Here is a 26,085-nt window from a genome sequence, read left to right as displayed (position 1 = left end):
GAGATCTCTGCTGCACTTGGTGCTGATACAACTGAACCCTTTCTTATAGACCGGATCGTCAGTAAAGATCACCGGTACGTTTTTTATCTGTAGGCCCCAAGGTATTGTCCCGTCCCTTAGATTTGCAAGTAGGAATTGACCATGTAATTCCGTCCTGATATGCTTCTTCTGCAATCTTAACAGTTTATCTGCAACGTTTTGCTGCTTAGCTGTGCCGCTCAATGTGACCGTTGAAAAGAGTGATGAGTCTGCGAGGAGTTTCTGAATATGCTCCTCACTGAATGACAGTGTGTCTTTTTCTGCCATTCTATTGCTCCAAGAACCTGGGTTCACTTAATGCCAATTGCTCTATGTTGACTTAAAGCCATGCGGGCAATCGCCCGTTCTATAGCAAAGGAAAACAAGGAAAGGCTTGGGTCCTGTCACTGTCCGGCCTGGACCACTACTATGAAGTAAACAAAAACAATGGCCAGGCAGATTGAGTTATTATAACAATGCACCACCTAGTGAAATCAATTGCTAGGTTGGACAACCATTTGTATTGAGTTAATTCTTATTTTATAGAGTTTTTTTAGAAAGTTTTTTGGCATCAAAATACAACACAATATTTACACAAATACATAAATACATTCAATCCACTGAAAAAACATATCAAACAGAATGATAAAACAAAAGAATTGTCACAGAGGTGTTCACATGGACAACTGTACTATACCTCAAATAGATCAATTGATGAGGCACCAGTCCTGAATGAAAATAAACAAGTGGACTAGCGGATTGTTACATTGGCCTACTTGTTAACACCAACACAAGATACACAATGAAGTTCATCACAGAGTGCTATGACTAGGAATAACACATAAACTGCTGGATAATTTACACAAGTGTATTAATTGATTCCTATCAAGCCCCATCTATTTTGTATCTTGGAGGTAAGAACGTCGACGCGTTTCGAACCCAATATGATTCTGCGGGTTCTCCTCAGGACTCGGACTGGGGGGTCGCTGTCACTGTGAAGTAATAATTAAAAAGTGATGTCAGTGAGGAAACTACCTCTAGGGACCTCCTCTCTCAGACTCAAATACTCTTGAAATAAAAGTACCTTATTGATGAGGGGTTCGGGTCGCTCCCTGTGAACAGATAAGGTAAAAAAATATCTGTTTAAGATATTGCTCCACTATCCCCCTTGTGCTAAGCTTGTAAGCCCCTGACCATGACATACCTCGTTAAATGCGCATACAATGCGGGAGGCGGGTGCTGGTACACGTAAGTTTATCAATGTTCAGATCTTTGTGGCTACAGGAAAGAGAGGGACCTTGCAGTAATGCCCGTATATTGTGCACCTCAATTGCTTAGCCGTTCGGTAAGACCCCAAGTCCTACCTTCTTGTTTGGGCCAAGTTCGTTGTGACTGCACGCGTGTGGAAGCTGCGGCCGCCGCGCGGGCTTGTCGGCTGTTAATACAAGGATCGTGCGATTAGGGATCTGTTGGTCTTCCCACCCTCTCTCGGTGTGTAGGTTGTGCCTGACAAATGACTTACTTCTCAGCGGAGTTGTGAGCGCTTCGGTCCGGCACCCGTCTACTTCTGAAAAAACAGACACGTAAACCCAAAGGGGCGTGTCTTCTTGTATTTAAACAGGCTGCGGTCACGGTGTCTATTGGGAAACGTAGTTTATTCGGCAATGTCTTTATACTTGGAGGAAGGCTGTATTCCAAGTCGTGGGACTCGTATTTGGAGAGACTAACGTCCCTATGTCTATGGCGACGTAGTTCAATGGAGCATCTTTTTACAGGGGTTGTCTGTAAGTTCATGAAGTACGGTCACATTGGCAGCAACAAGCAAAGACAGGTACACGTTGCAAAAATACAAGTTCGCAGATAATTCACTACAGATTGCTGAATTCATTTAGGTCATTAAGTCCCGACATAGCAGTATCGAATTTCAAAATGAGGTAGGCCTCTTTTTGAGCCAGTCGTGCGTCCGGGTCACCACCGGCCCCCGCGATGTTTTTGATGCTTGCCAAGATTGTCCATTTAAGATCACTGACCGAATGTTCTTCTTTCAGAAAGTGAGACACTAGTGGTGCTGTGAGCACTTTGTTGTTAATCCGTGATCTATGTTGGATTATGCGTTGACGCACTTCTTGTGTGGTTTTGCCTATATATACTTTCCCACAAGGACAGGTTATGGCATAGACTGCATATTTTGTTTTACAGTTCGTAAAGTCCTCATGCCGCCAATGTTTTTTACCGTCTGTGAAGTGTGTTCCTTCCATCGTGAGGCTGCACACCGAGCAGGTGCCGCATTTATGATGTCCTTTCACTGGGCCCATATTAAACAGGGTGCTTTGTGTTTCTCTCCTGGTTGTAGCCCGAGTGGAAGAGATCTGCTGTCCCAGGCTACGGTTCTTCTTTAACGCGAACAGTGGTTTGCCAATCTTAGGGATGACTTCTTCAACCAGGTGGCAATTATTCCGGATGATTTTCTGCACCGGGGTTGTGTGGGGTCCAAAAGTGGATACACACACCATCCGCTCCATTGGTGTTTTTTCTCTCTTCTGCAGAAGATGTTCTCTGGGTGTCCATCTTGCCCTTTTCATAGAGTGTTTCAAGAGCTTGCCAGGGTATCCTCTTTCTTTCAACTTGTTGGCGAGTGCTTCCCCATGAGTGACAAAATCTTCTGTCCGAGAACAATTCCTCCTCACCCTAAGGAATTGTCCATAGGGGAGATTGTTCTTGAGGCTCTTCGGATGATAACTTTTGTAATGTAAACTTGTATTTTTGCAACGTGTACCTGTCTTTGCTTGTTGCTGCCAATGTGACCGTACTTCATGAACTTACAGACAACCCCTGTAAAAAGATGCTCCATTGAACTACGTCGCCATAGACCTAGGGACGTTAGTCTCTCCAAATACGAGTCCCACGACTTGGAATACAGCCTTCCTCCAAGTATAAAGACATTGACGAATAAACTACGTTTCCCAATAGACACCGGGACCGCAGCCTGTTTAAATACAAGAAGACACGCCCCTTTGGGTTTACGTGTCTGTTTTTTCAGAAGTAGACGGGTGCCGGACCGAAGCGCTCACAACTCCGCTGAGAAGTAAGTCATTTGTCAGGCACAACCTACACACCAAGAGAGGGTGGGAAGACCAACAGATCCCTAATCGCACGTTCCTTGTATTAACAGCCGACAAGCCCGCGCGGCGGCCGCCGCTTCCACACGCGTGCAGTCACAACGAACTTGGCCCAAACACGAAGGTAGGACTTGGTATCTTACCGAACGGCTAAGCAATTGAGGTGCACAATATACGGGCATTAATGCAAGGTCCCTCTCTTTCCTGTAGCCACAAAGATCTGAACATTGATAAACGTACGTGTACCGGCACCCGCCTCCCGCATTGTATGCGCATTTAACGAGGTATGTTATGGTCAGGGGCTTACAAGCTTAGCATAAGGGGGACAGTGGAGCAATATCTTAAACAGACATTTTTTTACCTTATCTGTTCACAGGGAGCGACCCGAACCCCTCATCAATAAGGTACTTTTATTTCAAGAGTGTTTGAGTCTGAGAGAGGAGGTCCCTAGAGGTAGTTTCCTCACTGACATCACTTTTTAATTATTACTTCACAGTGACAGCGACCTCCGAGTCCTGAGGAGAACCCGCAGAATCATTTTGGGTTCTAAACGCGTCGACGTTCTTACCTCCAAGATACAAAATAGATGGGGCTTGATAGGAATCAATTAATACACTTGTAAATTATCCAGCAGTTTATGTGTTATTCCTAGTCATAGCACTCTGTGATGAACTTCATTGTGTATCTTGTGTTGGTGTTAACAAGTAGGCCAATGTAACAATCCGCTAGTCCACTTGTTTATTTTCATTCAGGACTGGTGCCTCATCAATTGATCTATTTGAGGCATAGTACAGTTGTCCATGTGAACACCTCTGTGATAATTCTTTTGTTTAATCATTCTGTTTGATATGTTTTTTCAGTGGATTGAATGTATTTATGTATTTGTGTAAATATCGTGTTGTATTTTGATGCCAAAAAACTTTCTAAAAAAACTCTATAAAATAAGAATTAACTCAATACAAATGGTTGTCCAACCTAGCAATTGATTTCACTAGGTGGTGCATTGTTATAATAACTCAATCTGCCCGGCCATTGTTTTTGTTTACTTCTATCGGTGGCTGGCAAGGTAGCCATCTCCAAAATGGTGATGCTTCCCTGCCTCATTTACTATTTCACTAACCTGCCGTTCCTGATCCCTGACACGACTTTCAAGGCACTAGATACCCTCCTCACAGAACTCATATGGGGGCCGGGGCGACGGCGCATAGGCCTTACTAAGTTGCAGCTCACCCCCGGCACTGGAGGTATGGAAGTACCAGACTTCAGGGCCTACAACTTCGCATGTCAACTGCAATGGCTGGCCTATTGGCTAGCGGGCCGAAATCTACATGAGATTAACATGACAGAAGACGATCGCTCTAAAGGGAAAATCCATGTCTTACTATTGCCCCGCTCGGAACTACCGAGAGACACCCCACCGCTCCTCCGGCTTGCGGTCCAATACTGGCAGAAAGCGATGAAATACACGACCCCGTTGTCATCATATGCACCCACAATTCCACTACTGGGTATACCTCTGGGGTCGGGTCCACTCACATCTCATTAACTTGTACCGTGGCACGACGCTGGTGTAACACGCATAGGAGACCTTTTTGCTGAGGGCAAGTTGCTGTCCTTTGAAGACTTCAGGACCGCACTAGGTGTCCCCGGGGGATCGTTCCTTCTGCATGCTGGCCTCCGACATTATGTAATGGGTAGGTGGGCGCCTGAGGGAGTAGAACCACCCACGAACCCCTTGCTGACGATGCAGTACCTCATGGGGTCGGGAAGTCACCTAACTAAATGGCTCACTGCTAGCATCAGAACAGGGCGGGCAGTCTCACTGTCGCCTCTCAAGACCAAATGGGAAGGCGATATAGGGAGGCCACTAAGGGACAAGGAATGGGAGCGGATCCTTCAATTTCCCAAAAAAGTAGCTAGGAACCCCAAATTTAAGTTCATTCAGCTAATGGTCCTGCATAGAGCGTATTTAACACCACACCGCATACACGCTATGTTCCCTAACGCAGTAGACACCTGCCCTCGCTGCGCTATGGACGACGCTTCGCTGGCACACATGTTGTGGAACTTCCCCAAGCTGGGCTATTACTGGACCACAATTAATGAATCGCTCGCGGAAGCAGGTGCCTTGATACAAACGCTCACCCTGGAATATGCGTTGCTGGGGATGGGCCCAACAGCGCGCAAGAGGAGCGTAGCAACACGTTTTGCAGATGTAGCCTTGTTACTGGCGAAATGTGCAATTACAATGCGGTGGAAGTCACCCAAGCCACCTGACCCCGAATTGTGGAAAACAGAAGTGATACGCTGGGGCAAAGCGGAGGGTGCAGAGCTACAGCGTGAAGAACGCAGGGGCCTCAGGAAAACACCAATTTCATTGGACTGGTTTACCATTCTGGGGAGGTTTGAGTCAGGGGGTGATAATGATGAGTCTACTGTTTCGTTGCCCGTAAACTGAACTGTGTCCTGCTTCAATGGGCTTCCATGTACCGTAAACAAAAGTGGTGCACTAGACTTTGATACGTGATACCCAGTGTCACTATTGCTCATGTGACTAACTGATTGTGTGGAACAGCATACTTGGTTCGAACTGTACCGTGGGTGCTAACTGGTACCACCTTGATATATACACATGTATAGTGAGAGTGTCTTGGGTGGGATTTCTGCGGGCGGCGGGAGGGACTTTGTCTTTTCAATTCTTGAGGGGTTTGTTCGCATTTTCGAAACTACTACAAAATTAGAAATGTACAATATATCTGCTGTTATTAGACTCAAAGGAGCACACTTAATCCTGGTTTTGTCATGTTGTAACTACTCTGTACTGTTGCTCTAAACACTATGCTAATAAACAGATTTTCAAAATAAAAATGTTTCAAGAGGTTTGTCAGTCATGATCACTGTCACAGTTCCTTGTTCTTCACTGTTACTAGAATGCACAATGTTTGACATGTACAATGGATGGCCCAGGTAGAAAACATTGAAGGTCCCTCTGGTTTGTCATTAATGTCCTGGAATGAAACAAATAAAAAAAATAAAAAAATGTCCTGGAATGTTCGAGGTCTCAGTGACAACCGCAAACGAAGACAGGTGGTCCACTCTTTATTGAGACACAATGTTGACATTGCACATTTACAGGAAACACATTTACCCAAATCAGACACGGCCCACTTTGCTGCTTGCTGGGGGTCACGTAGGTATTTCGCCAATTACAGAAAATACGCAAGGGGCACAGCCATTCTTATACGTAAGAGGATCCCTTTCCGCCTCAGTTCTGTGGTTGAGGATGATGAGGGCAGATACGTCACTGTCATGGGTACGCTCATGGCGCATTGCATGGCGCTGGTATGCGTATATGGCCCGAACACAGACACCCCTGATTTTTTTCATTCCACATCTGCCCAATTGATGAGGCTGGTACCTACTTTTCTCTTGGTTGGGGGAGACTTCAATTTACTTCTTAACCCTGGCTTAGACAGTACAGCCACCTCTCCGGACTCCAAACTTAGAGCGCGACACGCACTGCTAGAGCTATGCGAGCAACAGTCACTCCTAGATATTTGGGGACAACATAATCCGACAGATACAGAATATACGCATTACTCTGGCCCACACAACACTTGGACCTGGATAGATTTTTGGCTGGTTTCCTCTGGCGTTGCCAGTTGGTTCCGGTCGCTGGCGACACTACCAAGGTCCTATTCCGACCGTTTCCCGGTGCAGACTCGCCCAGAGGGTTACGAGCGACCATGGAGATTCCCCAGCCGCACCCTCCCTGATGACCTCTTTAACGCAGAGGTGCGTGAAGCCGTTGAGGATTATTTCTCCATCAATACTGGGTCAGTGGACATGCGGGTGGTTATTTGGGAGGGCTTTAAGGCGTATATACGCGGCGTATGCATTTCCAAACATGCCGGAGTACTTAAAGACCTTCGAAACACGCTGACACGTATAGAACGGTGTTAGACCTGACATCATTGGCATGAGTCTCTCCTCCATTTTTTCTGTTTGCCTCCTCTGTTTACGATGTTTTTCCTGGTATATGGCTTTGGGCACTATGCCACTGCTGATCAGTGCCACAGTGCAAGTGCTCCCTATGTGAAATTGCTGTATTGATTGAATTCCATGTTTGGCTTATTTGGTTTACTGTCAGTCCCTAGTAGAGTGCACCAGGAGTGCCAGGGCTTGTAAATACAAATGCTGCTAGTGGGCTTGCAGCACGTGTTGTGCCACCTACAGAAGCAGCCTAGTAAAAGTATGTCTACAGGTCTGCCATTGCTAGACCTACGTGCAGTCTGGTACTGTCACGCGGACTGCGCAAGTACACCTACTGGCCAGTCCCTAAACCTTCCCTTAACTTCATGTTAGTCACCCCTATGGTAGGCCCACGGGCAGGGTGCATTGTAAGCATAAGGTAGGACAAGCCTGACAAGGTTGGCATGTCCTAATAGTTAATTACAGCCATATTCGTTTTTCACTATTGTAAGGTAACCTGCTCTCCATCAGTTAGAATGGGCTGTCAAGATTATTAATGCTATAATCCTAGCGGGCTCGGGGAGCATGGTGCAATGTCGAGTTTGGTATCCCTGAACTCAGGGTTTAATAACGCATCCGTTTGTGTGGATGGTTTTTGGACTCTGTGTTTGAAAATAGCACTTTTAGAAAGTAGCTATTTTCTTGTCTAACGGTCTACCGGTCTCTGCTGGTTCTGGTGTGCGTGTGACAGGAGCTGGGTGGCTCCAGAGGTCTGAATGAGTCAGTGTGGGGTGAGTGGGGCATTTGCATTGAGAGTAGGGGAAGAGTAGCTCCTGATAGCCTGCCCTGCCTGATACAATGCTGGCTCCGCCCCCCTGCCAGGCGACTGATGACTCTGTGCCTGCCAGGGACTTTCCTGGCCCCACCTCCTGCCGGGCAACTGATGGCCCTGCCCCTGCCAGTGACAATGCTGGCTCCGCTCCTGCTGGGCGGCTGAAGACTCTGCCCTGCACAGTGAATAGGCCAGGTGCCTAGGCCTGGCAACACCCACAACAAACCCAAGATGGGGGGAAATTCCCCTGCATGGACAAAGGGATCAAAGCCAAAAAGGGGTATAAGAGAAGGACCCCTGAACCAAGAATTTAGATCACTTCTGACAGGGAAACCTGAACCAAGGACAAGAAGCCTGCTGATCCAAGGACTGTCTACCCCTTCTGCCAGAGTGCTGTTTGTTGGGGGAATCCTGCAGTTGCTTCTTTATTTTTGCCAAGGAACCAGGAGAGAGGAACTGAGTGTGTACTCTCAAACTTGCTAAGAAAATCTCCAAGGCCTGGAAGAAGTGCCAGCCTCCTGTTGAAGTCACAGGGTCAAAGGACTTCATTTGTTTGCTGAAAGTGCTTGTTGCTGGAACCTGAAATCCAGCACCTCTGAAGAATCCAGCAATCTCGACGCCGACGGACGCCGCCGAATTCAGCTCGACATCGTGAGTAACGGCTCCAGTGTCCCGCACCTTCGACGCCGGCCGCCGGGCCCGATCGACGCCAGTAACGACGCCAGTGAGTAGCGAGTTCGGCTCCAGCTCCAAGTGACCCTGTGTCGACGCCGCCGCTGATCGCATCGACGCCGAGCCCTATCGACGCCGTGAGCGCTGCTCACTCTTGCAACATCGACATCAACGACGCCGTATCCTGCTTCACCTCGTGAGCGCTGCTCCTGCCTGACTTCGGTCGACGCCGCTGCAGATCGCCCGATTCCGAGGCCCGATCGACGCCAAAGACGCGACGCCGGACATCTCGACGCCGCTGATCATCGAGTGCTTCACTTTTCCAAGGTACTGTGTTGTGGGGGTCTGTGCGACTCCGAGCTCGACGTAGCGCTCCTCGCGGTCGACGCCGAACCTTTGTATTAACTTTGCCTCGACGTCGTGTGACTCCCGTGTGGGTTACATTGTTGCCAATAACTGTGTTTTAAAGAAGAAGAGTTGCTTTTGTTACTAAAGACTTTGTGCTAAGAAGAAACCGTGCTTGAACTATTATTTTTCCTTCCAAGAGTATTTATTAAGATTGTGGTATATTTTTGTCGTTATTTGGTCTTGTGCTAAGCCTTATATAAACATTCTTATTTTTATAATACTACTGTGTCGTGTCCATTTGTAGTGTATTCACTTTATTACTGTATGTGGTCATAAATGCTTAACGCACTGCCTCTGAGATAAGCCTGTCTGCTTTGCCAAGCTACCAAGGGGGTGAGCAGGGGTTATCTAAGTGTGTGATCCCCTTGCCCTGACTAGAAAAGGTGTGTCCCTATTTGTCAGACGTGTATACCTCTGCCAACTAGAGACAGCCGCTTCTAACATTGGTGGGTCAGCGGTGAGGATTTGAACTTTGCATTTATGACCCATGTGCAGTGATTAGTGTGCGCTACATAGTGAAAGCAGACCATAGCGCAGCCACAATCTGTTTTGGTTGGATATCCTATTTTTGTTCTCCGCTTTCCTGAAGCTTGATTTTTGAAACTGCCAGTTTTGACCATGAGTGATGCCGGAGTCACTACCCCTGTTGTTATTGTGGAGGAATTTGATAGGAGTAAGATAAACGACTATCCAGTAAGAAAGCTGAAATCCTTTTGCAAGCAATTTAAAGTTCCTACCACAGGCATTTCAAGGAGACCAGAATATCTCAAAGCATTGCAGGCCTGGTTAGAGGCCAGAGATCCCTCTGATCCGGTGGTGGTACCGACAGGGGAAGGGGAGGAGGAAGTGCCAGTGAATGGGCCTACATCTCCTCCTGGCAGCAGTGTTTCCTCCAAAGGTCTTTCTCCTGAAGAAAGAGAAGAAAGGGCAAAGGAGCGAGCATACAACATGGAAATGGCAAAACTTAAGATAGATGGGCAGTTGGAGATAGAGAATGCAAGAGGCAGGAGAGAAGCTGATCTGGAGATCAAAAGGTTGGAGTTTGAAAGAGAGAAGTTAGCTTTGGAGCGTGATACCAGGTTGAGGGAGTTGGAGCTCAAAGCTAAAGAGTTAGAATTGAATCCCTCTGGTGGCAGCATCCCATCTGTGCCTGCACAAAGTAGGTTTTATTTTCCTAAAGATGTGATCAAAGATTTTCAGAAGAATGAGGATATTGGTCAATGGTTTAAAGCATATGAGTTAGCATTGTTAGCCCACCGGGTCCCTGAGAAGGATTGGGGAGCGGGGTTGTGGGGTCGCTTTGTGAATGAGGGAAGAGATACCCTGTTAGACATGCCTGTTGAGGATAGAATGTCTTATACTCATATGAAAGATGCTTTAATGTTAAGGTATGGCCTAACCCCAGAAAAGTACAGACAGGCCTTTAGAGAATGTAAGAAATTGCCTGGTACTACGTGGGTTGAATATGTGTCATTTTTTTGCAGAGCCATGGATGGTTGGGTAAAGGGCAGCAAAGTGGAAAGTTATGATGCTCTTTATGATTTGTTTGCTTGGGAGCACTTGTCTAATAACTGTTTTCCAGAGCTGCGCCAGCACCTTATTGATAGCAAGATATCTAACCCTAGAAAACTTGCTGAGGAGGCGGACCACTGGGTCAGTACCAGGGTCCACAAGGGTCCAGTGGGAGACTCAGCTAAAGGTGGGCAGGGTCCCCAGCAGAAGAGTGGGGGGGACAAGGGTAAACAGAGGGAGTTCCAGAAAGGGCCCCAAAGTAATCCCCAAGGGAACCAAGGGAAGGGTTCCCAGCCTCCCCCTGTGAAGAAATCAGAGGCCCCGCCAGGTAAACCTGGTCATAGGGGCCCAATGACCTGCTTCGCTTGTAAGCAGGTGGGACACCGTTTTTATGATCCTCAGTGTTCCTTGAAGAACTCAAGTGCACCACCCTGTGCACCACCCCATCAGTTGGCGAGTGTAGCCCTGGGAGGGGAGGAGAAGTTGCCCATGGTGGGGAGGGTCCCGCAGAGATGTCCCTGGTCTCTTTAGGAGACATGGAAATGGTCCCTCCACCCCCTCTGCCTAGTAACACTAAGAAATATAGGCAGTGGGTGACCATTAATGTCCATAGAGTGGAAGCTCTCAGAGACACCGGAGCGAGTGGGACAGCTGTCAAGTGTCACTTGGTGTCCAGAGAGCAGGTTGTTCCCCACGCATTCTACCCTGTGATAGTTGCTGACAACTCCCAGAGAGAGTGTGAGGTAGCTCAGGTTCCCTTTGAATGGGGGGGAGTTTCAGGTACTCTTCAAGTTGCTGTAAGGCCCGCCATGCCTGTTGATTGTCTCCTGGGCAATGATTTGGAAGACTCCCCTTGGGCTAAGGTGGAGAGGGAGACACATTTGAAAATGTTGGGTGTGCCAGAGTGGGTGTGTGCAACCACTCGCTCGATGACAGCAAGTAAGGGTGTTGATGGGGTTCTGGAGCCTGAAAATATGGCCCAGGACCCAGCTGTGAAGAGAAGAGGCAGGGGGCGCGGGAAACCGTCCCCCGTAGTTCCCGTGGTCCAGAAGGAGGCAGACCTTGAGGGGTATGCCCTGGAACCCACAGGTGAACAAGTTGCTGAACTGGGAGACCTGCCCGAGCTGACCCTCTGGCAGCAGGATGGTGGTCCCTCCAGGGAAGAATTTTGTGCAGAACAAAAAGTGTGCCCTTCTCTTGTGGGTTGAGGCAGCAGGCCTCAGCCCAGACAACAGGTGATCAGTCAGGGTCACATTTGGTCTACTGGGAGAACGATCCCCTGTATAGCGAGCCTAAGGCTGCTGAGCCTGGGTCAGCCCGTGTGCTGGTGGTACCCCAGCGCTTCAGAGCCTTCCTACTGGGGTTGGCTCATGACGTTCCGTTAGCTGGACATCTGGGGCAGGACAAGACCTATGACAGGCTTGTCACCCATTTTTATTGGCCTCAGATGAGAAGGGATACAGATATCCATTGCAAGACCTGTCAAACTTGCCAGGCAAGTGGGAAAAGCGGGCGGAAGCAGAAGGCTCCCCTCCAACCTTTTCCCGTGGTCAGTACCCCCTTTGACCGGGTGGGGATTGACATTGTTGGGCCCCTGGACCCCAAGACAGCCCTGGGCAACAGGTTCATCCTGGTCTTGGTGGACCATGCCATACGGTACCCGGAAGCCATCCCTCTCAGAACAGTGACGGCCCCCGTGGTGGGACGGGCACTGATGGGTGTTTTTTCCCGAATGGGGTTCCCCAGAGAGGTGGTGTCAGACCGGGGCACCAACTTCATTTCCAACTATATGAAGTCTCTGTGGAAGGAGTGTGGGGTAACCTACAAGTTCACCACTCCTTACCACCCTCAAGGTAATGGGTTGGTTGAAAGATTCAACCGTACCCTTAAAGGCATGATTATGGGTCTGGAAGAACCAATGAGGCGTAAATGGGACGTCCTCTTGCCATGCCTGTTGTTTGCTTACCGTGAGGTGCCACAGAAGTCTCTAGGGTTCAGCCCCTTTGAGCTTTTGTATGGACACCCGGTAAGAGGACCTTTGAGTCTGGTCAAAGAAGGCTGGGAGCAATCTCCCAGGAAACCTCCCCAGGATGTATACAGTTACATGCTGGCCTTTAGGAACCAGACTAGGCGCTTCAGAGATCTTGCTCAGGCAAATCTGGAGGCCAGCCAGGAAGAGATGAAGCGGTGGTACGACCGGAATGCCACTCTGGTGGAGCTTCAGCCTGGACAGAAAGTTTGGGTCATGTCCCCTGTGGAACCTTGTGCGCTCAAGGACAGGTGGACTGGACCATTTAAGGTTGTGGAGAAAAAGAGCGATGTCACCTACATGGTGGACTTGAAGTCTCCCAGGAACCCCTTGCGGGTCCTGCATGTCAACCGTTTGAAGCCCCACTTAGAAGGGTCCGAAGTGGGCATGCTCCTAGCTACAGATGCTGGAATGGAGGAGGAGAGTGAGCCTCTTCCTGACCTCCTGTATGCAAAAGAGCAAGATGGGTCAGTGGATGGTGTTGTCCTCTCTGACACACTGACCCCTGAACAGCAGCAGGATTGTCGCCAATTGTTGGGACAATTCCCTGATCTGTTTTCCTTGATTCCTGGTGTCACTCAGTGGTGTGTCCATGATGTGGACACCGGGGACAGCACTCCTGTGAAGCACAAGGCTTACAGAGTGACTGACAAGGTCAGAGCATACATCAAGGAGGAGGTCTCCAAAATGTTTGCCTTAGGGGTGGTTGAGTCCTCTAGCAGTCCTTGGGCCAGCCCAGTGGTCTTGGTCCCGAAGGCTGCAGCGCCTGGTGCTTCACCGGAACTTCGGTTCTGTGTGGATTACCGAGGACTCAATTCAGTCACCAAGACTGACGCGCACCCCATCCCCAGAGCTGATGAGCTCATAGATCGGTTGTGGGCTGCCCGGTACCTAAGTACGTTTGATCTGACGTCTGGGTACTGGCAGATCGCCTTGACTGATGGGGCAAAAGAGAGGTCAGCATTCTCCACACCAGATGGGCACTACCAGTTCCGGGTTATGCCCTTTGGGATGAAGAATGCCCCTGCCACCTTCCAGAGGTTGGTCAACCAGGTCTTGGCTGGACTGGAGGATTTCAGTGCCGCCTACCTGGACGACATCGCAGTGTTCAGCGCCAGCTGGGAGGAACACTTGCGCCACCTCCAGGAAGTGTTGTTGGCCCTGCGCAGAGCAGGCCTCACAATCAAAGCCAGTAAGTGCCAGATTGGGCAGGGTTCAGTGGTGTACTTGGGGCACCATGTAGGGAGCGCAAGGTGGCCCCCCTGCAACCCAAGATTGATACCATCCTGGCATGGGCACCGCCCAAAACCCAGACTCAGGTGAGAGCCTTCTTGGGTCTCACGGGTTACTACAGGAGGTTCGTCAAGGATTATGGTAACATTGTGCACCCCTTGACTTCGCTGACTTCCAGGAAGCAGCCACGACTTGTGATCTGGACTGACGCCTGTCAGGCGGCCTTTGACACCCTGAAAACTGCAATGTGCACAGCACCCATACTCCAGGCACCCAACTTTTCTAAAGAATTTGTTGTCCAGACGGACGCTTCAGAGCATGGCGTGGGGGCTGTTCTAGCTCAGGTGAATGAAGAGGGCCGAGACTTACCTGTAGCCTTCATCAGTAGGAGGTTACTTCCCAGGGAACAGAGGTGGAGTGCGATAGAGAGAGAAGCATTTGCTGTGGTCTGGGCGCTGAAGAAGCTAAGACCCTACCTGTTTGAGACTCACTTCCGGGTTCAGACAGACCACAGGCCCCTCAGATGGTTGATGCAGATGAGGGGTGAGAATCCAAAGCTGTTGAGGTGGTCCATTTCCCTACAGGGGATGGACTTCACGGTGGAACACCGCCCTGGCACAGATCACGCCAATGCTGATGGTCTGTCCAGATTTTTCCGCCTTAGTGATGAGGACTCCCTAGGGTAAGGGTAGTTCTCCCCACATTTCAGCTGGAGGGGACACGTGTTAGACCTGACATCATTGGCATGAGTCTCTCCTCCATTTTTTCTGTTTGCCTCCTCTGTTTACGATGTTTTTGCTGGTATATGGCTTTGGGCACTATGCCACTGCTGATCAGTGCCACAGTGCAAGTGCTCCCTATGTGAAATTGCTGTATTGATTGAATTCCATGTTTGGATTATTTGGTTTACTGTCAGTCCCTAGTAGAGTGCACCAGGAGTGCCAGGGCTTGTAAATACACATGCTGCTAGTGGGCTTGCAGCACGTGTTGTGCCACCCACAGAAGCGGCCTAGTAAAAGTATGTCTACAGGTCTGCCATTGCTAGACCTACGTGCAGTCTGGTACTGTCACGCGGACTGCGCAAGTACACCTACTTGCCAGTCCCTAAACCTTCCCTTAACTTCATGTTAGTCACCCCTATGGTAGGCCCACTGGCAGGGTGCATTGTAAGCATAAGGTAGGACAAGCCTGACAAGGTTGGCATGTCCTAATAGTGAATTACAGCCATATTAGTTTTTCACTATTGTAAGGTAACCTGCTCTCCATCAGTTAGAATGGGCTGCCAGAATTATTAATGCTATAATCCTAGCGGGCTCGGGGAGCATGGTGCAATGTCGAGTTTGGTATCCCTGAACTCAGGGTTTAATAACGCATCCGTTGTGTGGATGGTTTTTGGACTCTGTGTTTGAAAATAGCACTTTTAGAAAGTAGCTATTTTCTTGTCTAACTGTCTACCGGTCTCTGCTGGTTCTGGTGTGCGTGTGACAGGAGCTGGGTGGCTCCAGAGGTCTGAATGAGTCAGTGTGGGGTGAGTGGGGCATTTGCATTGAGAGTAGGGGAAGAGTAGCTCCTGATAGCCTGCCCTGCCTGATACAATGCTGGCTCCGCCCCCCTGCCAGGCGACTGATGACTCTGTGCCTGCCAGGGACTTTCTTGGCCCCACCTTCTGCCGGGCAACTGATGGCCCTGCCCCTGCCAGTGACAATGCTGGCTCCGCTCCTGCTGGGCGGCTGAAGACTCTGCCCTGCACAGTGAATAGGCCAGGTGCCTAGGCCTGGCAACACCCACAACAAACCCAAGATGGGGGGAAATTCCCCTGCATGGACAAAGGGATCAAAGCCAAAAAGGGGTATAAGAGAAGGACCCCTGAACCAAGAATTTAGATCACTTCTGACAAGGAAACCTGAACCAAGGACAAGAAGCCTGCTGATCCAAGGACTGTCCACCCCTTCTGCCAGAGTGCTGTTTGTTGGGGGAATCCTGCAGTTGCTTCTTTATTTTTGCCAAGGAACCAGGAGAGAGGAACTGAGTGTGTACTCTCAAACTTGCTAAGAAAATCTCCAAGGGCTGGAAGAAGTGCCAGCCTCCTGTTGAAGTCACAGGGTCAAAGGACTTTTGTTTGCTGAAAGTGCTTGTTGCTGGAACCTGAAATCCAGCACCTCTGAAGAATCCAGCAATCTCGACGCCGACGGACGCCGCCGAATTCAGCTCGACATCGTGAGTAACGGCTCCAGTGTCCCGCACCTTCGACGCCGGCCGCCGGGCCCGATCGACGCCAGTAGCGACGCCAGTGAGTAGCGAGTTCGGCTCCAGCTCCAAGTGACCCTGTGTCGACGCCGCCGCTGATCGCATCGACGCCGAGCCCTATCGACGCCGTGAATGCTGCTCACTCTTGCAACATCGACATCGACGACGTCGTATCCTGCTTCACCTCGTGAGCGCTGCTCCTGCCTGACTTCGGTCGACGCCGCTGCAGATCGCCCGATTCCGAGGCCCGATCGACGCCGAAGACGCGACGCCGGACATCTCGACGCCGCTGATCATCTAGTGCTTCACTTTTCCAAGGTACTGTGTTGTGGGGGTCTGTGCGACTCCGGGCTCGACGTAGCGCTCCTCGCGGTCGACGCCGAACCTTTGGATTAACTTTGCCTCGACGTCGTGTGACTCCCGTGTGGGTTACATTGTTGCCAAGAACTGTGTTTTAAAGAAGAAGAGTTGCTTTTGTTACTAAAGACTTTGTGCTAAGAAGAAACCGTGCTTGAACTATTATTTTTCCTTCCAAGAGTATTTATTAAGATTGTGGTATATTTTTGTCGTTATTTGGTCTTGTGCTAAGCCTTATATAAACATTCTTATTTTTATAATACTACTGTGTCGTGTCCATTTGTAGTGTATTCACTTTATTACTGTATGTGGTCATAAATGCTTAACGCACTGCCTCTGAGATAAGCCTGTCTGCTTTGCCAAGCTACCAAGGGGGTGAGCAGGGGTTATCTAAGTGTGTGATCCCCTTGCCCTGACTAGAAAAGGTGTGTCCCTATTTGTCAGAAGTGTATACCTCTGCCAACTAGAGACAGCCGCTTCTAACAAACGGGAACTCATGAACTTAGATTCCATCACACTCTGCACGTCAAATTCGGATACAGAGGGAAAACGCTTGGCCCCTCTTGTTGAGTTCCACGAGGCTGCAGATCGCGAGTTAATATATTTGAGTAAATATCAGTCGGCCCAGCGATATGGGGAAGGAGAGCGGCCCGGCAGGGTATTGACGAAGATCCTTCGGCCCCTGTACGGAAGGGCATACATCACAGAGCTGCGCACTTCCGATACTCGGACACGCAACTCTACTACGGAGATCCGAAATACGTTCTTGGACTATTTCTCGGCCCTATACGCGCAAAGTAGGGAGCGATTCTATGGCCCGGCAAGCCTATCTATCCAAAATTGCACTGGTGTACTTAGAAAAGAAATGCAGGATTTCTTAGCTGAGCTGATATCAGAGGCCGATGTCCTGGGTGCCATTGACGCTCTTCGTGGCTCTTCAACCTATGTCATGGATGGCTTTGCTGGCGATTCCTATAAGGCTTACAAGGACATACTGGTGCCACAGCTGATAGAAGTATATGCCGAAGCGCAGGAGAAACAGATACTGCCCCCAACACTCCGTGAGGCTGTCATTATTCTTCTCCCCAAACCTGACAAAGATGCGTCTCTCTGTAGCTCCTACAGACCCCTGTCGCTATTAAACTTAGATAATAAAATCTTAGCTAAAATTATCTCCAATCGCCTCTCACAGTTGATGGAGTACATCATATCTCCGGCCCAGACAGGTTTTGTCCCAAAAAGCTCCACTTCATTAAATCTTAGAACAGTCTTCTCCGTTATTCATAGAATCGATCCTAACGTTCCCGCAGCCACAATCCTTCTTGACGCGGAGAAGGCCTTTGATTTTTGAAATGGCCCTTCTTACTCTCGATTATGCAGCGCATGGACATGCCAATAGGATTTGTGGCCACCACTGTGTTGCTATATCGCAAGCCCACTGCAAGACTTTGCCTAAACGGCACTTTATCCTGGTCCTTCTCGCTCACCCGCGGCACTCAACAGGGGTGCCCATTATCCCCTCTTCTGTTTATCCTGGCCATGGATCCTCTGATTCAACATTTCCAAGAACGGCAACTACATAGAGGCTTGCAGTTTAACACGGGCCATTTACTAGTCTCACTATATGCAGATGACACAATTCTCTATGTTAGAGATCCCCAGAATAATTTAGCTCCGCTAGTGCGAGAAATACTCAGATTCAGTTGTTTTTCGGGACTGGGTATCAACTGGCACAAGTCGGTGATATTCCCTTTGACCAGCAGTACAGTTCCATGGAATTGCGAGTTCCCTCTAGCGTGGTGCAATGACTCTGTAAAATATTTAGGCATCCACATTCACCTAGATACTGCCCAGATCCTCAGCTTAAATTATGGGCGAGCAATATGCGCCTTAGAGACTCAAGTGGAACGATGGCTGAAGCTTTTATCTATAACGGGCAGAGTCGCCATACTTAAAATGATAGTGCTTCACAAATATTTATACCTCTTCAACAATTTTCCCATACCCCTGACAAACTTTTTTTTTTACACTGCGCAAGCACCTAATCCGATTGGTACGGGGCAGGGGAACGGGCACGCGTCCGTTGGCAGGTATTCACTCTCCTGTATAGTAGAGGCGGGTACGGGTCCCTGACCTCCAATTATATTATCTGGTGGCCCAGTGCTCCTACACCTGGTTCCATCGGTTGCCAGAATCCCATTCCTGCACCCGGAGGCAGATCTCGTCCTTCCCGAGAAATTGGCCACTATGTTGCCGAAGGGCCTCACCATAGACCCGATCGATATACAGAAGGTCTCCACCACTACCTGGGGGTGGGATAAGTACGTCGGCTCGCCGGACCCACTGTACTGTATTCATCTGCCCTACCCCTCCCCAATCCTCCTTGGCTGCCAATAACTAGAGAGAAACTAGTACATCGCACTCTGGCCAAAATTGATGTTTCCAAAATTGGGGATCTATACCCGGAGGGGCACATTTTCTCGGTGTTGGAAGATGCCCGTTTCCAAGACATCTCCTTTATGGACAACTTCGTCTTGGGGCGAGTCCATTCTGCTCTGCGCACCACACGGCCTACCTATCCCGTAGAACCTGTCACGTTCACGCCACTAACGTTAATCATAGAGAGCGAGTCGGGTGTCCATCTTCTATCCAGACTTTACAAAGCAACTGTCGACATGAGGCCGGTGACTGATGATAAGATACGTGCTGCATGGGAAAACGATTTAGGTCGCACCATCACTGACGATCAGTGGAAGAGGTGCTGTGAGGACACAAAGGAAGTTTCTCTTAATAGCGGACATAGACTTCCCCACTTTAAATTCCTACGCTGCACTTACTTTACTCTTGCCCAAGCACACAAATTAGATCCTTCTAGACCACACAATTGTCAGAAATGTAACGCCCCGCACACAGACTTTGCACAACTAACATGGACCTGTCCTATGCTTTAGAACTATTGAGAACAAGTCCACAGCGCGCTAGGAAGCATGACTAATCTGACCCTTCTCCCCTCTCCGGAAGTAGCATTTCTAGGATACACTGTTAATTTCCCTAAAAAGGTCAGAAGATTTGCGTCCCTGGGTCTGCTGTTGGTGAAGAGAGAAGTGTCTCCAAACTGGGGCCGTAGAGCCATGCCTGAGCTGAAGGGCTGGCTACGCAGCCTGGCATATTGCAACGTAAATAGTGATGCCTAGTTTGTCGCGCCCTAAGGACCTTTGGGGCCCTTATCAGACATACGTGGAAACAATGCGGCAGAACTCGAATTCACAACTGGAGCAGGGGCTAGTCCCTGTGGCAGCAGGGTAATTGCACATGCTTAACAAACACATTGTTGCATACTTCTAGAGCCCCATATTGAAGTAATGCCTTTTCCAATGGCTGGGATTTGTGTTTCTGTAATAGCCAAGAATACAATGGGAAAAAGTATTAACTGTAGGTGGACTAAGGGGCCGTGGGGACAGCGGGGACTGAGATTTGAATAATGTAAAGATTCAGACATTTTGGAAATAATAGATCTATTTTACGTGCAACACCTATATATGCATTTGTGCTTTAAACATCTGGGTATTATGACTGACAGAGATCTAACAATTCTGTATCACTGATAACTGGGCAAATTCGAAAATAAAGTTTAAAAAAAACATGGTAAGCGTGTCTGTCCGTCTGTCTGTCTCTCTCTCTCTCTCTCTCTCTCTCTCTCTCTCTCTCTATATATATATATATATATATATATATATATATATAATCAGACCTGGCTTGCATGTAACATGTATGTGCACGTTAACAGCCGTGTCACCACTGCATGAAGTAGGGGAGAAGGATGACAGTAGAAAACCCAGAATTACCTACTGAGAAAAACATCCATAATATATTCTTGGAACAGTGCGATCCAGAGTGCTAGCATTTTGTGGAATGTCCATGCATGCCAACGCCCTGCGTGAACCACTCATGGTCCATGTTTTATGAAAGGCGTTTTGGGTACTGAGATGAAGCAGAAGGAGATACAATTCTACGTAGAGTGACGAGGAATTAGACAGATTGACTGCAAGTAAAGGAAACATTTTGTGGAAGAAATAGTGATCATGAATTAGAGTAGTTAGTATTTTTTATGTACCTAAAGTTTACAGCAACTATTTACTTTTGTTTAAATTGGTTTCCAGAACCAATATAATCGATGGATGGCTCCATGATCTGTGGTCTGTGCACCACAGAAAATACAGTAAATTATTAACGATGTAAAGCAGCCCCCTGTAAGGTCTTAAACTATTTTTTTCTTGTTTTCCTTATCATGACAAATCAAAAAGGTGCTGATCAGACTCCACTTCACACTCAAGCGGAAGTGACATTGAAAACCAACTTTTTTGCTACCAGGGATGTCTGCACAGAGATGTTACCACTCATGAAGCCACATGGTAAGCGCTAAGCTTCTAATATTGTACATCTATATGGACGACTGTCTCCTATTCCATGTGCTGATGTCTGGAACAGACATGTGACACCCGACCCCCCAAGTCAGCTCCGTGCAAACTGTAGGATTGTGAGTGACTGCGGACGTGCTGTAGGACATACACTCAACTAGATGTAACAGTGAGAGATTGACATTGGCTGTTCAAGCACTCCACAAGTGTAAACATACTAGATGGCATTGGATTGCTTGTTGGCATGTTTTATCTATCAGCTAATCCCCCCTCTCTCTTTCGACAAAGAGACAGCTGTGCTCCCATAAATGTAGCCAGAGGCTTGCAGGCTTCTCATGTACCAACAGTGAGTGTTCTTAGGCTTCCTTGCCAAAGTGGGAACACATTAATGGAAATTATCAGTTGCCTAAAAGGTTTCCAGGAATCTAATCAGAGGGAACATTCTATCTGTTAGTTTGTTGTTTCCAACTGTTCTGCAGTGATGCAAACCACCACAAGGTCCTCAACATGACACAGTACTAATATCCAGCCATTGTTGACCATTCAGTAGTTGGTGGTGTGTGTGGCTGTGAGCTCCTTGCATGATGAACTCAGTGTGGTAAATGTCACAAGACAAGTGGTCAACCACTGAAGAAACTGCATGATCAGCACAGTGAATATAACAAAAGATGCTATGCTGACTCAATAGCTCTGATTTAGAGTGGCCTGTTTTTTCCGATCACGATTGGAATCGGGGTTCAGCAGTAATTACTGCATCCCCACAATTTCCCTAGGTGAATTTCAGCAGATCAAACCTGCTGACAATTACCGTGAGAAAATAATTGGCAAGTAACTCTACAAGCAGATTGTGGTGAGTACAGCACCAACATCCACTTGCTATTACTAATTTGGATGGGAAAAACTAGTATTTGCAGTTATCGGGCCGATAAATACTGAGCCCTTTGGCATTATTTTTCATAGTGGAATATATAACTCATCTCCCAATAGGCCACTCATAATGATGGTCTAAGTACGCCTTTGGTTTAATAATAAGGCTGAGCTGTGCCAGAACTCAATGTCTACGTCAACCCATTACGCAATATTTATCTACTCCTGTACTTCATACAACATTGATGGTCTTCCCTCCCAACTTCCATTTGGGAGACTCCCATGAGCTCTACGGTCCATGGGCTGTATCTGGCCCTGCATGTCCAGACATTGGCAGAGCTGAGGACGAGCTCATAGAGGAACCTGAACAGAAAGGTTGACTTGGGGGGATGTGGGTGAGACCTGTGAAACACATAAGAGAGACCACAGGGAGGAGACGAGGCACTGAATGAACAGCAAGGGTGTAATAAATGAGGGGCATTCATTGCAAGCTGAACATGGAACGCTCATGGTAGTGAGCGTGGGGCAGATGTGTTAAGGTGTGCAGATCATGAACAATGGCAGATGGAATGCAAAAAGTGGAAAGAGGACAGATGTTAGGGAGTCGTCGTGGTTCAGCGGAGAGGGGGCATATTCTACTGAGGAGGCAGAGGGAGCTCTGGTATCACTGGGCAGGTGAGCAGGGAGGCTGAGAGTGGGCACTCTGAGGAACACAGATTGGTCTTGAGGAAAGACTCCATTTCCAGTTCAGAAAAAACATTGTATACAGTTCAGAATTGTATCTTTTTTTACAACTGAAGTCCTCTTTCAAAGGTCTTGAATCCTTTATCCCTGGTATGTGATGGCTATTTTAGAAATAAAGGAATTTTATTATAAGGGATTTATATTTCAGATTTTGGTATTTCATTTTTTTCTGTTAATGAATTTCCTAAAATTAACGTAAGAGTTCCTTTCTTCACACAGGGAGGGTTGTGAATGTGTCCAGCATTCTTAGTCAACGCGCTTTGGCCTCTTGCAGCAAAGGTCTCCAAGAGATGTTCCGCAGTGAGACCATCACAGAAGACGAGCTGGTAACACTCATGGAAAAGTTTGTTGAAGATACCAAGAAAGGAATTCACGGCCAGGAGGGCTGGCCCGACTCAGCGTATGGAGTTTCCAAAATTGGAGTCACCGTCCTGTCAATGATTCAAGCCAAGAAGTTGAACGAAGAAAGGAGGGCTGATGGAATACTTCTTAACACCTGTTGTCCTGGATGGATCAGGACAGACATGGGCGGCGACAGAGCCCTATATTCTCCTGACCAGGGAGCCGAAACACCTGTTTATTTAGCACTCTTACCCAGTGATGCAGCGGGACCCCATGGTCAATTTGTTTGTAAAGAAAATGTGGTGAAGTGGTAGAAAACAATGTTGCATTTTGAAAAGGTGAAGTGAAGTAGAAAGGAGGATCCTTATTTGTACTTCTCCAAATCCCATTCCTTCACTTAAAAACTACTGCTGTCAATGTTAATGTCATTTCTCTAAGTTGAATGCAGTGTTACCACATGCTTTACAAGTACATTTAAATGCATGAGATCTAAAATTGTAAGTGTCATGTTGCACTGATGAAGAAAGAGGGTTCCAATTTTATATACAAATATTTTCAATAAATTAATTTTGGGCAAATCTTGTTAATTACCATTGCCTGACAAGACTGTTGATATGCTATTGAACTCATTTTCAGTGTAGGGTGTATATCTTTGTTCTTTTTAACAAAATGTCTTGAATTTATATGCAGTGAACCAGTTTTATCTATTGTACGTTTAAATGAGCTAGGCCCAGCATTATTCATGAAGCAGACTTCATGGCTTGTCTGATGAAAGTGGAGTTTAAGTCACCATGTGAAATATTTCATAGGTATGTTAAAAAGCACTGGCAAAAAATAGGCCTTGGCTGTAAATAGAGATAAACTGGTGAGATGTGAACTCTATTAGGAGGAAGGGTGAGGGACAGACAAAAGCAACTGGGAGGCCACACACATACACAGGAAAGAGGTAGGAGTGGCTGCGGGCGTCAAGATATGGCAGTCGCACTCTAAGAGTGCTCTGGACCCTTCCGTCATCCGGTCTCCTCCTTATGTTTCCCCACTACCAGAACTCTCCTTAAGTCCTTCTATGTGAAGTGGTGATCGAAGCAGCAGTACGCCTGAGCCCAAAGGGTACACTGACTTAGACCACAAAAGCCTGTGAAGCTGATCTCAGGGCCGTCCCTAGGCATGTGCAAACTGTGCACCTGCACAGGGCCGCCAAACCCCAGGGGTCGCCACGACGAGAATCCGTTTCGTGGCCCTGGCGGCCCCCTGGCAGGATTTGGCAGCCTCCCGCTCCGGCGGCTAGCAATGGCAGCGGCTGGCCAGCGCCGTTGTTTTGTTGTTTTACCATTACCTGCTAGTAGTTTCACTTTCCCAGAGTCAGGCAGCCAGCAGTTTGGGTCCCAGGGCCGTCAATCTTAGCACTACCAATGACGTGACGGCCATGGGACAGCCCCCGCGGCGCGCTGCCTGTACTGCAGTAGAGCAGTGTTAGCTGTCGCTTACCCTGTACTGGAGACATAATCACCACCGTCTCCCCCCCTGTTTGTGTCTCCTTATACTCAGTTCGCTTACCTACGGAGTGCTTTACCCAGTAATTATCCGGAAAATATTTTAACCAGTCTTGATTTGTAATCGTTTACCTTCCAATGTTCTCATTGGGCCTTATTTTATTTTGGTTTTTCTTCTCGTGCAGTCTCAATTTGGATGAAACGAGCAACATTTTAAACAGACCAATACAGCTGTGTGATCACTTAACTTCCAACCCGACACCAGGGTTCTCTACGTTTATTATATATTGACATACCCGTCAAATATTTTACAGGGTAAGCGACAGCTAACACTGCTCTACTGCACCCTGTAGTAAACACCACTTGCCTCGTATTAATGTGTCTCCCTTTTATTTACTTTTTCTATGTGTAGATATATCGATCCACTTTACAATTTTCGCATCAACCCATTTATTCCTGGATTTTATACCAGGTAGGCTACTATGGACACTTTTGTGTTTTTCCTTTTTTCGTTAGAGCCGCATGAATGTGACTTTTGCACAGCGACCTACTTTGGTATTGAGCATGATACACTCACTTTATGCTTAAATAGAATGGAACAATTAACACGTTTCATACCCTGATCCTTCACTAACGCGGTTTCCTCGTGAGCGTGAGACGATAAACCATGTGATTTTAATTGTTAATGCCAATAGTGAATGAACTGTTGAAACATATAGGAATGGTGCTATTGCCACCCACGCACTTTACCACCGTCACTAGGTTGCGAGTGTGGATGTGCATGGTACGTAATCACTAAACGGCCACTAGGCACGTAACGACCCGTCACTTTCACTTCCGTGCACGTCTTCATCACTGACAAGTGCACTAGATGTGTTACAGTGAAATGTATTATACATATGTTTATTTTATTTCATCAGCCCTGAAGAGTCGTGTTGACTCCACTTCAACACGATGAAACACGTGTCGGCTGATTGTGGATCCTATTAAACATCCTTTTGAAATAAGAACACGAACATAGAGATCTGCTGCTTTCTGTTACTCATTGTTACTTACTTTTTTTCTTAAATTTTCACACTGTTTGGTGGTTGCGAGAGCATAGCCACTTCTTCAACAGCCTAGATGCGGCATGGACATGGCTTATTGAAGAATGTCTGGTCTGTCCACAGGCGGGCGCCCCTCTTCCGAGCACCAGGCATTCTCCCAGCCAGCCAGACCCGCAAACACACGCAGGTTACGTACCTGCTCCCGGAAGGGGTGCAATGCCCAAAGAGTGGTATCCACCTCCTCTGGTGGTGCCTCCCGAGATTGCACAGATCGCCGACACCTCAGGGCCCATCACACCCCTCAGAGAGCCCCACTGGCTTAGAGGGGACTCTCAGCGAGAGGCCCCCCAGATCTTCATCACCGCGGTCAGAAGACACAGACCTCTCACGAAGCCCCCGAATCTAGATATATTGCACTAATGCTCCTTCTTTAGGGAACTGCAAACCATGATATATGGAGGGGGTCCACTACTCTGTTTCCACACTTAGCTTCATAGCCTAGCGTGTTCTAAGTTTTAGTTCATGGGGTGACAGATACTTCAAAGGGAGATGCATAGGGTGGGGGGGTTGGTTGGAGGGGATGGAATGGAATGTTATCCCTATTTGTGTTGAAACTGTTCTGGTCAACTGTAACAATGGCTACGATGTTAAAATTACGGCTATCGGTGCCCTTCGCAACAGGGCCGGATTTCCCCTGATGGTCCCAAATTCTAGGCACTAGTTGCCTGCAATGACTTCTCTATGCAACATCACCAACCGAACATGAAGGTGTCCAA

At 47.9% G+C, this 26,085-nt stretch overlaps 1 protein-coding gene across 2 annotated transcripts in view; it reads left to right on the top strand.

Moving 5' to 3' along the window:
- Positions 1–25,852, top strand: part of LOC144772515 (carbonyl reductase [NADPH] 1-like) — a 102,344-nt gene extending 76,492 nt beyond the window's left edge. For both annotated transcript variants that reach the window (XM_078656898.1, XM_078656899.1), the window contains 2 exons: positions 20,704–20,811; positions 22,648–25,852. In XM_078656898.1, coding sequence (XP_078513024.1) covers positions 20,704–20,811; positions 22,648–23,084 — 545 coding nt within the window. In that variant the 3' untranslated portion in view covers positions 23,085–25,852. The remainder of the gene's footprint in view (positions 1–20,703; positions 20,812–22,647) is intronic.
- The last annotated feature ends 233 nt before the right edge of the window (positions 25,853–26,085 follow it).

Source organism: Lissotriton helveticus, chromosome 8, assembly GCF_964261635.1.
Source record: "Lissotriton helveticus chromosome 8, aLisHel1.1, whole genome shotgun sequence".
NCBI lineage: Eukaryota > Metazoa > Chordata > Amphibia > Caudata > Salamandridae > Lissotriton > Lissotriton helveticus.
Note: the sequence above shows the minus strand (reverse complement) of the source record. Positions and strands in the feature narration are given on the sequence as shown.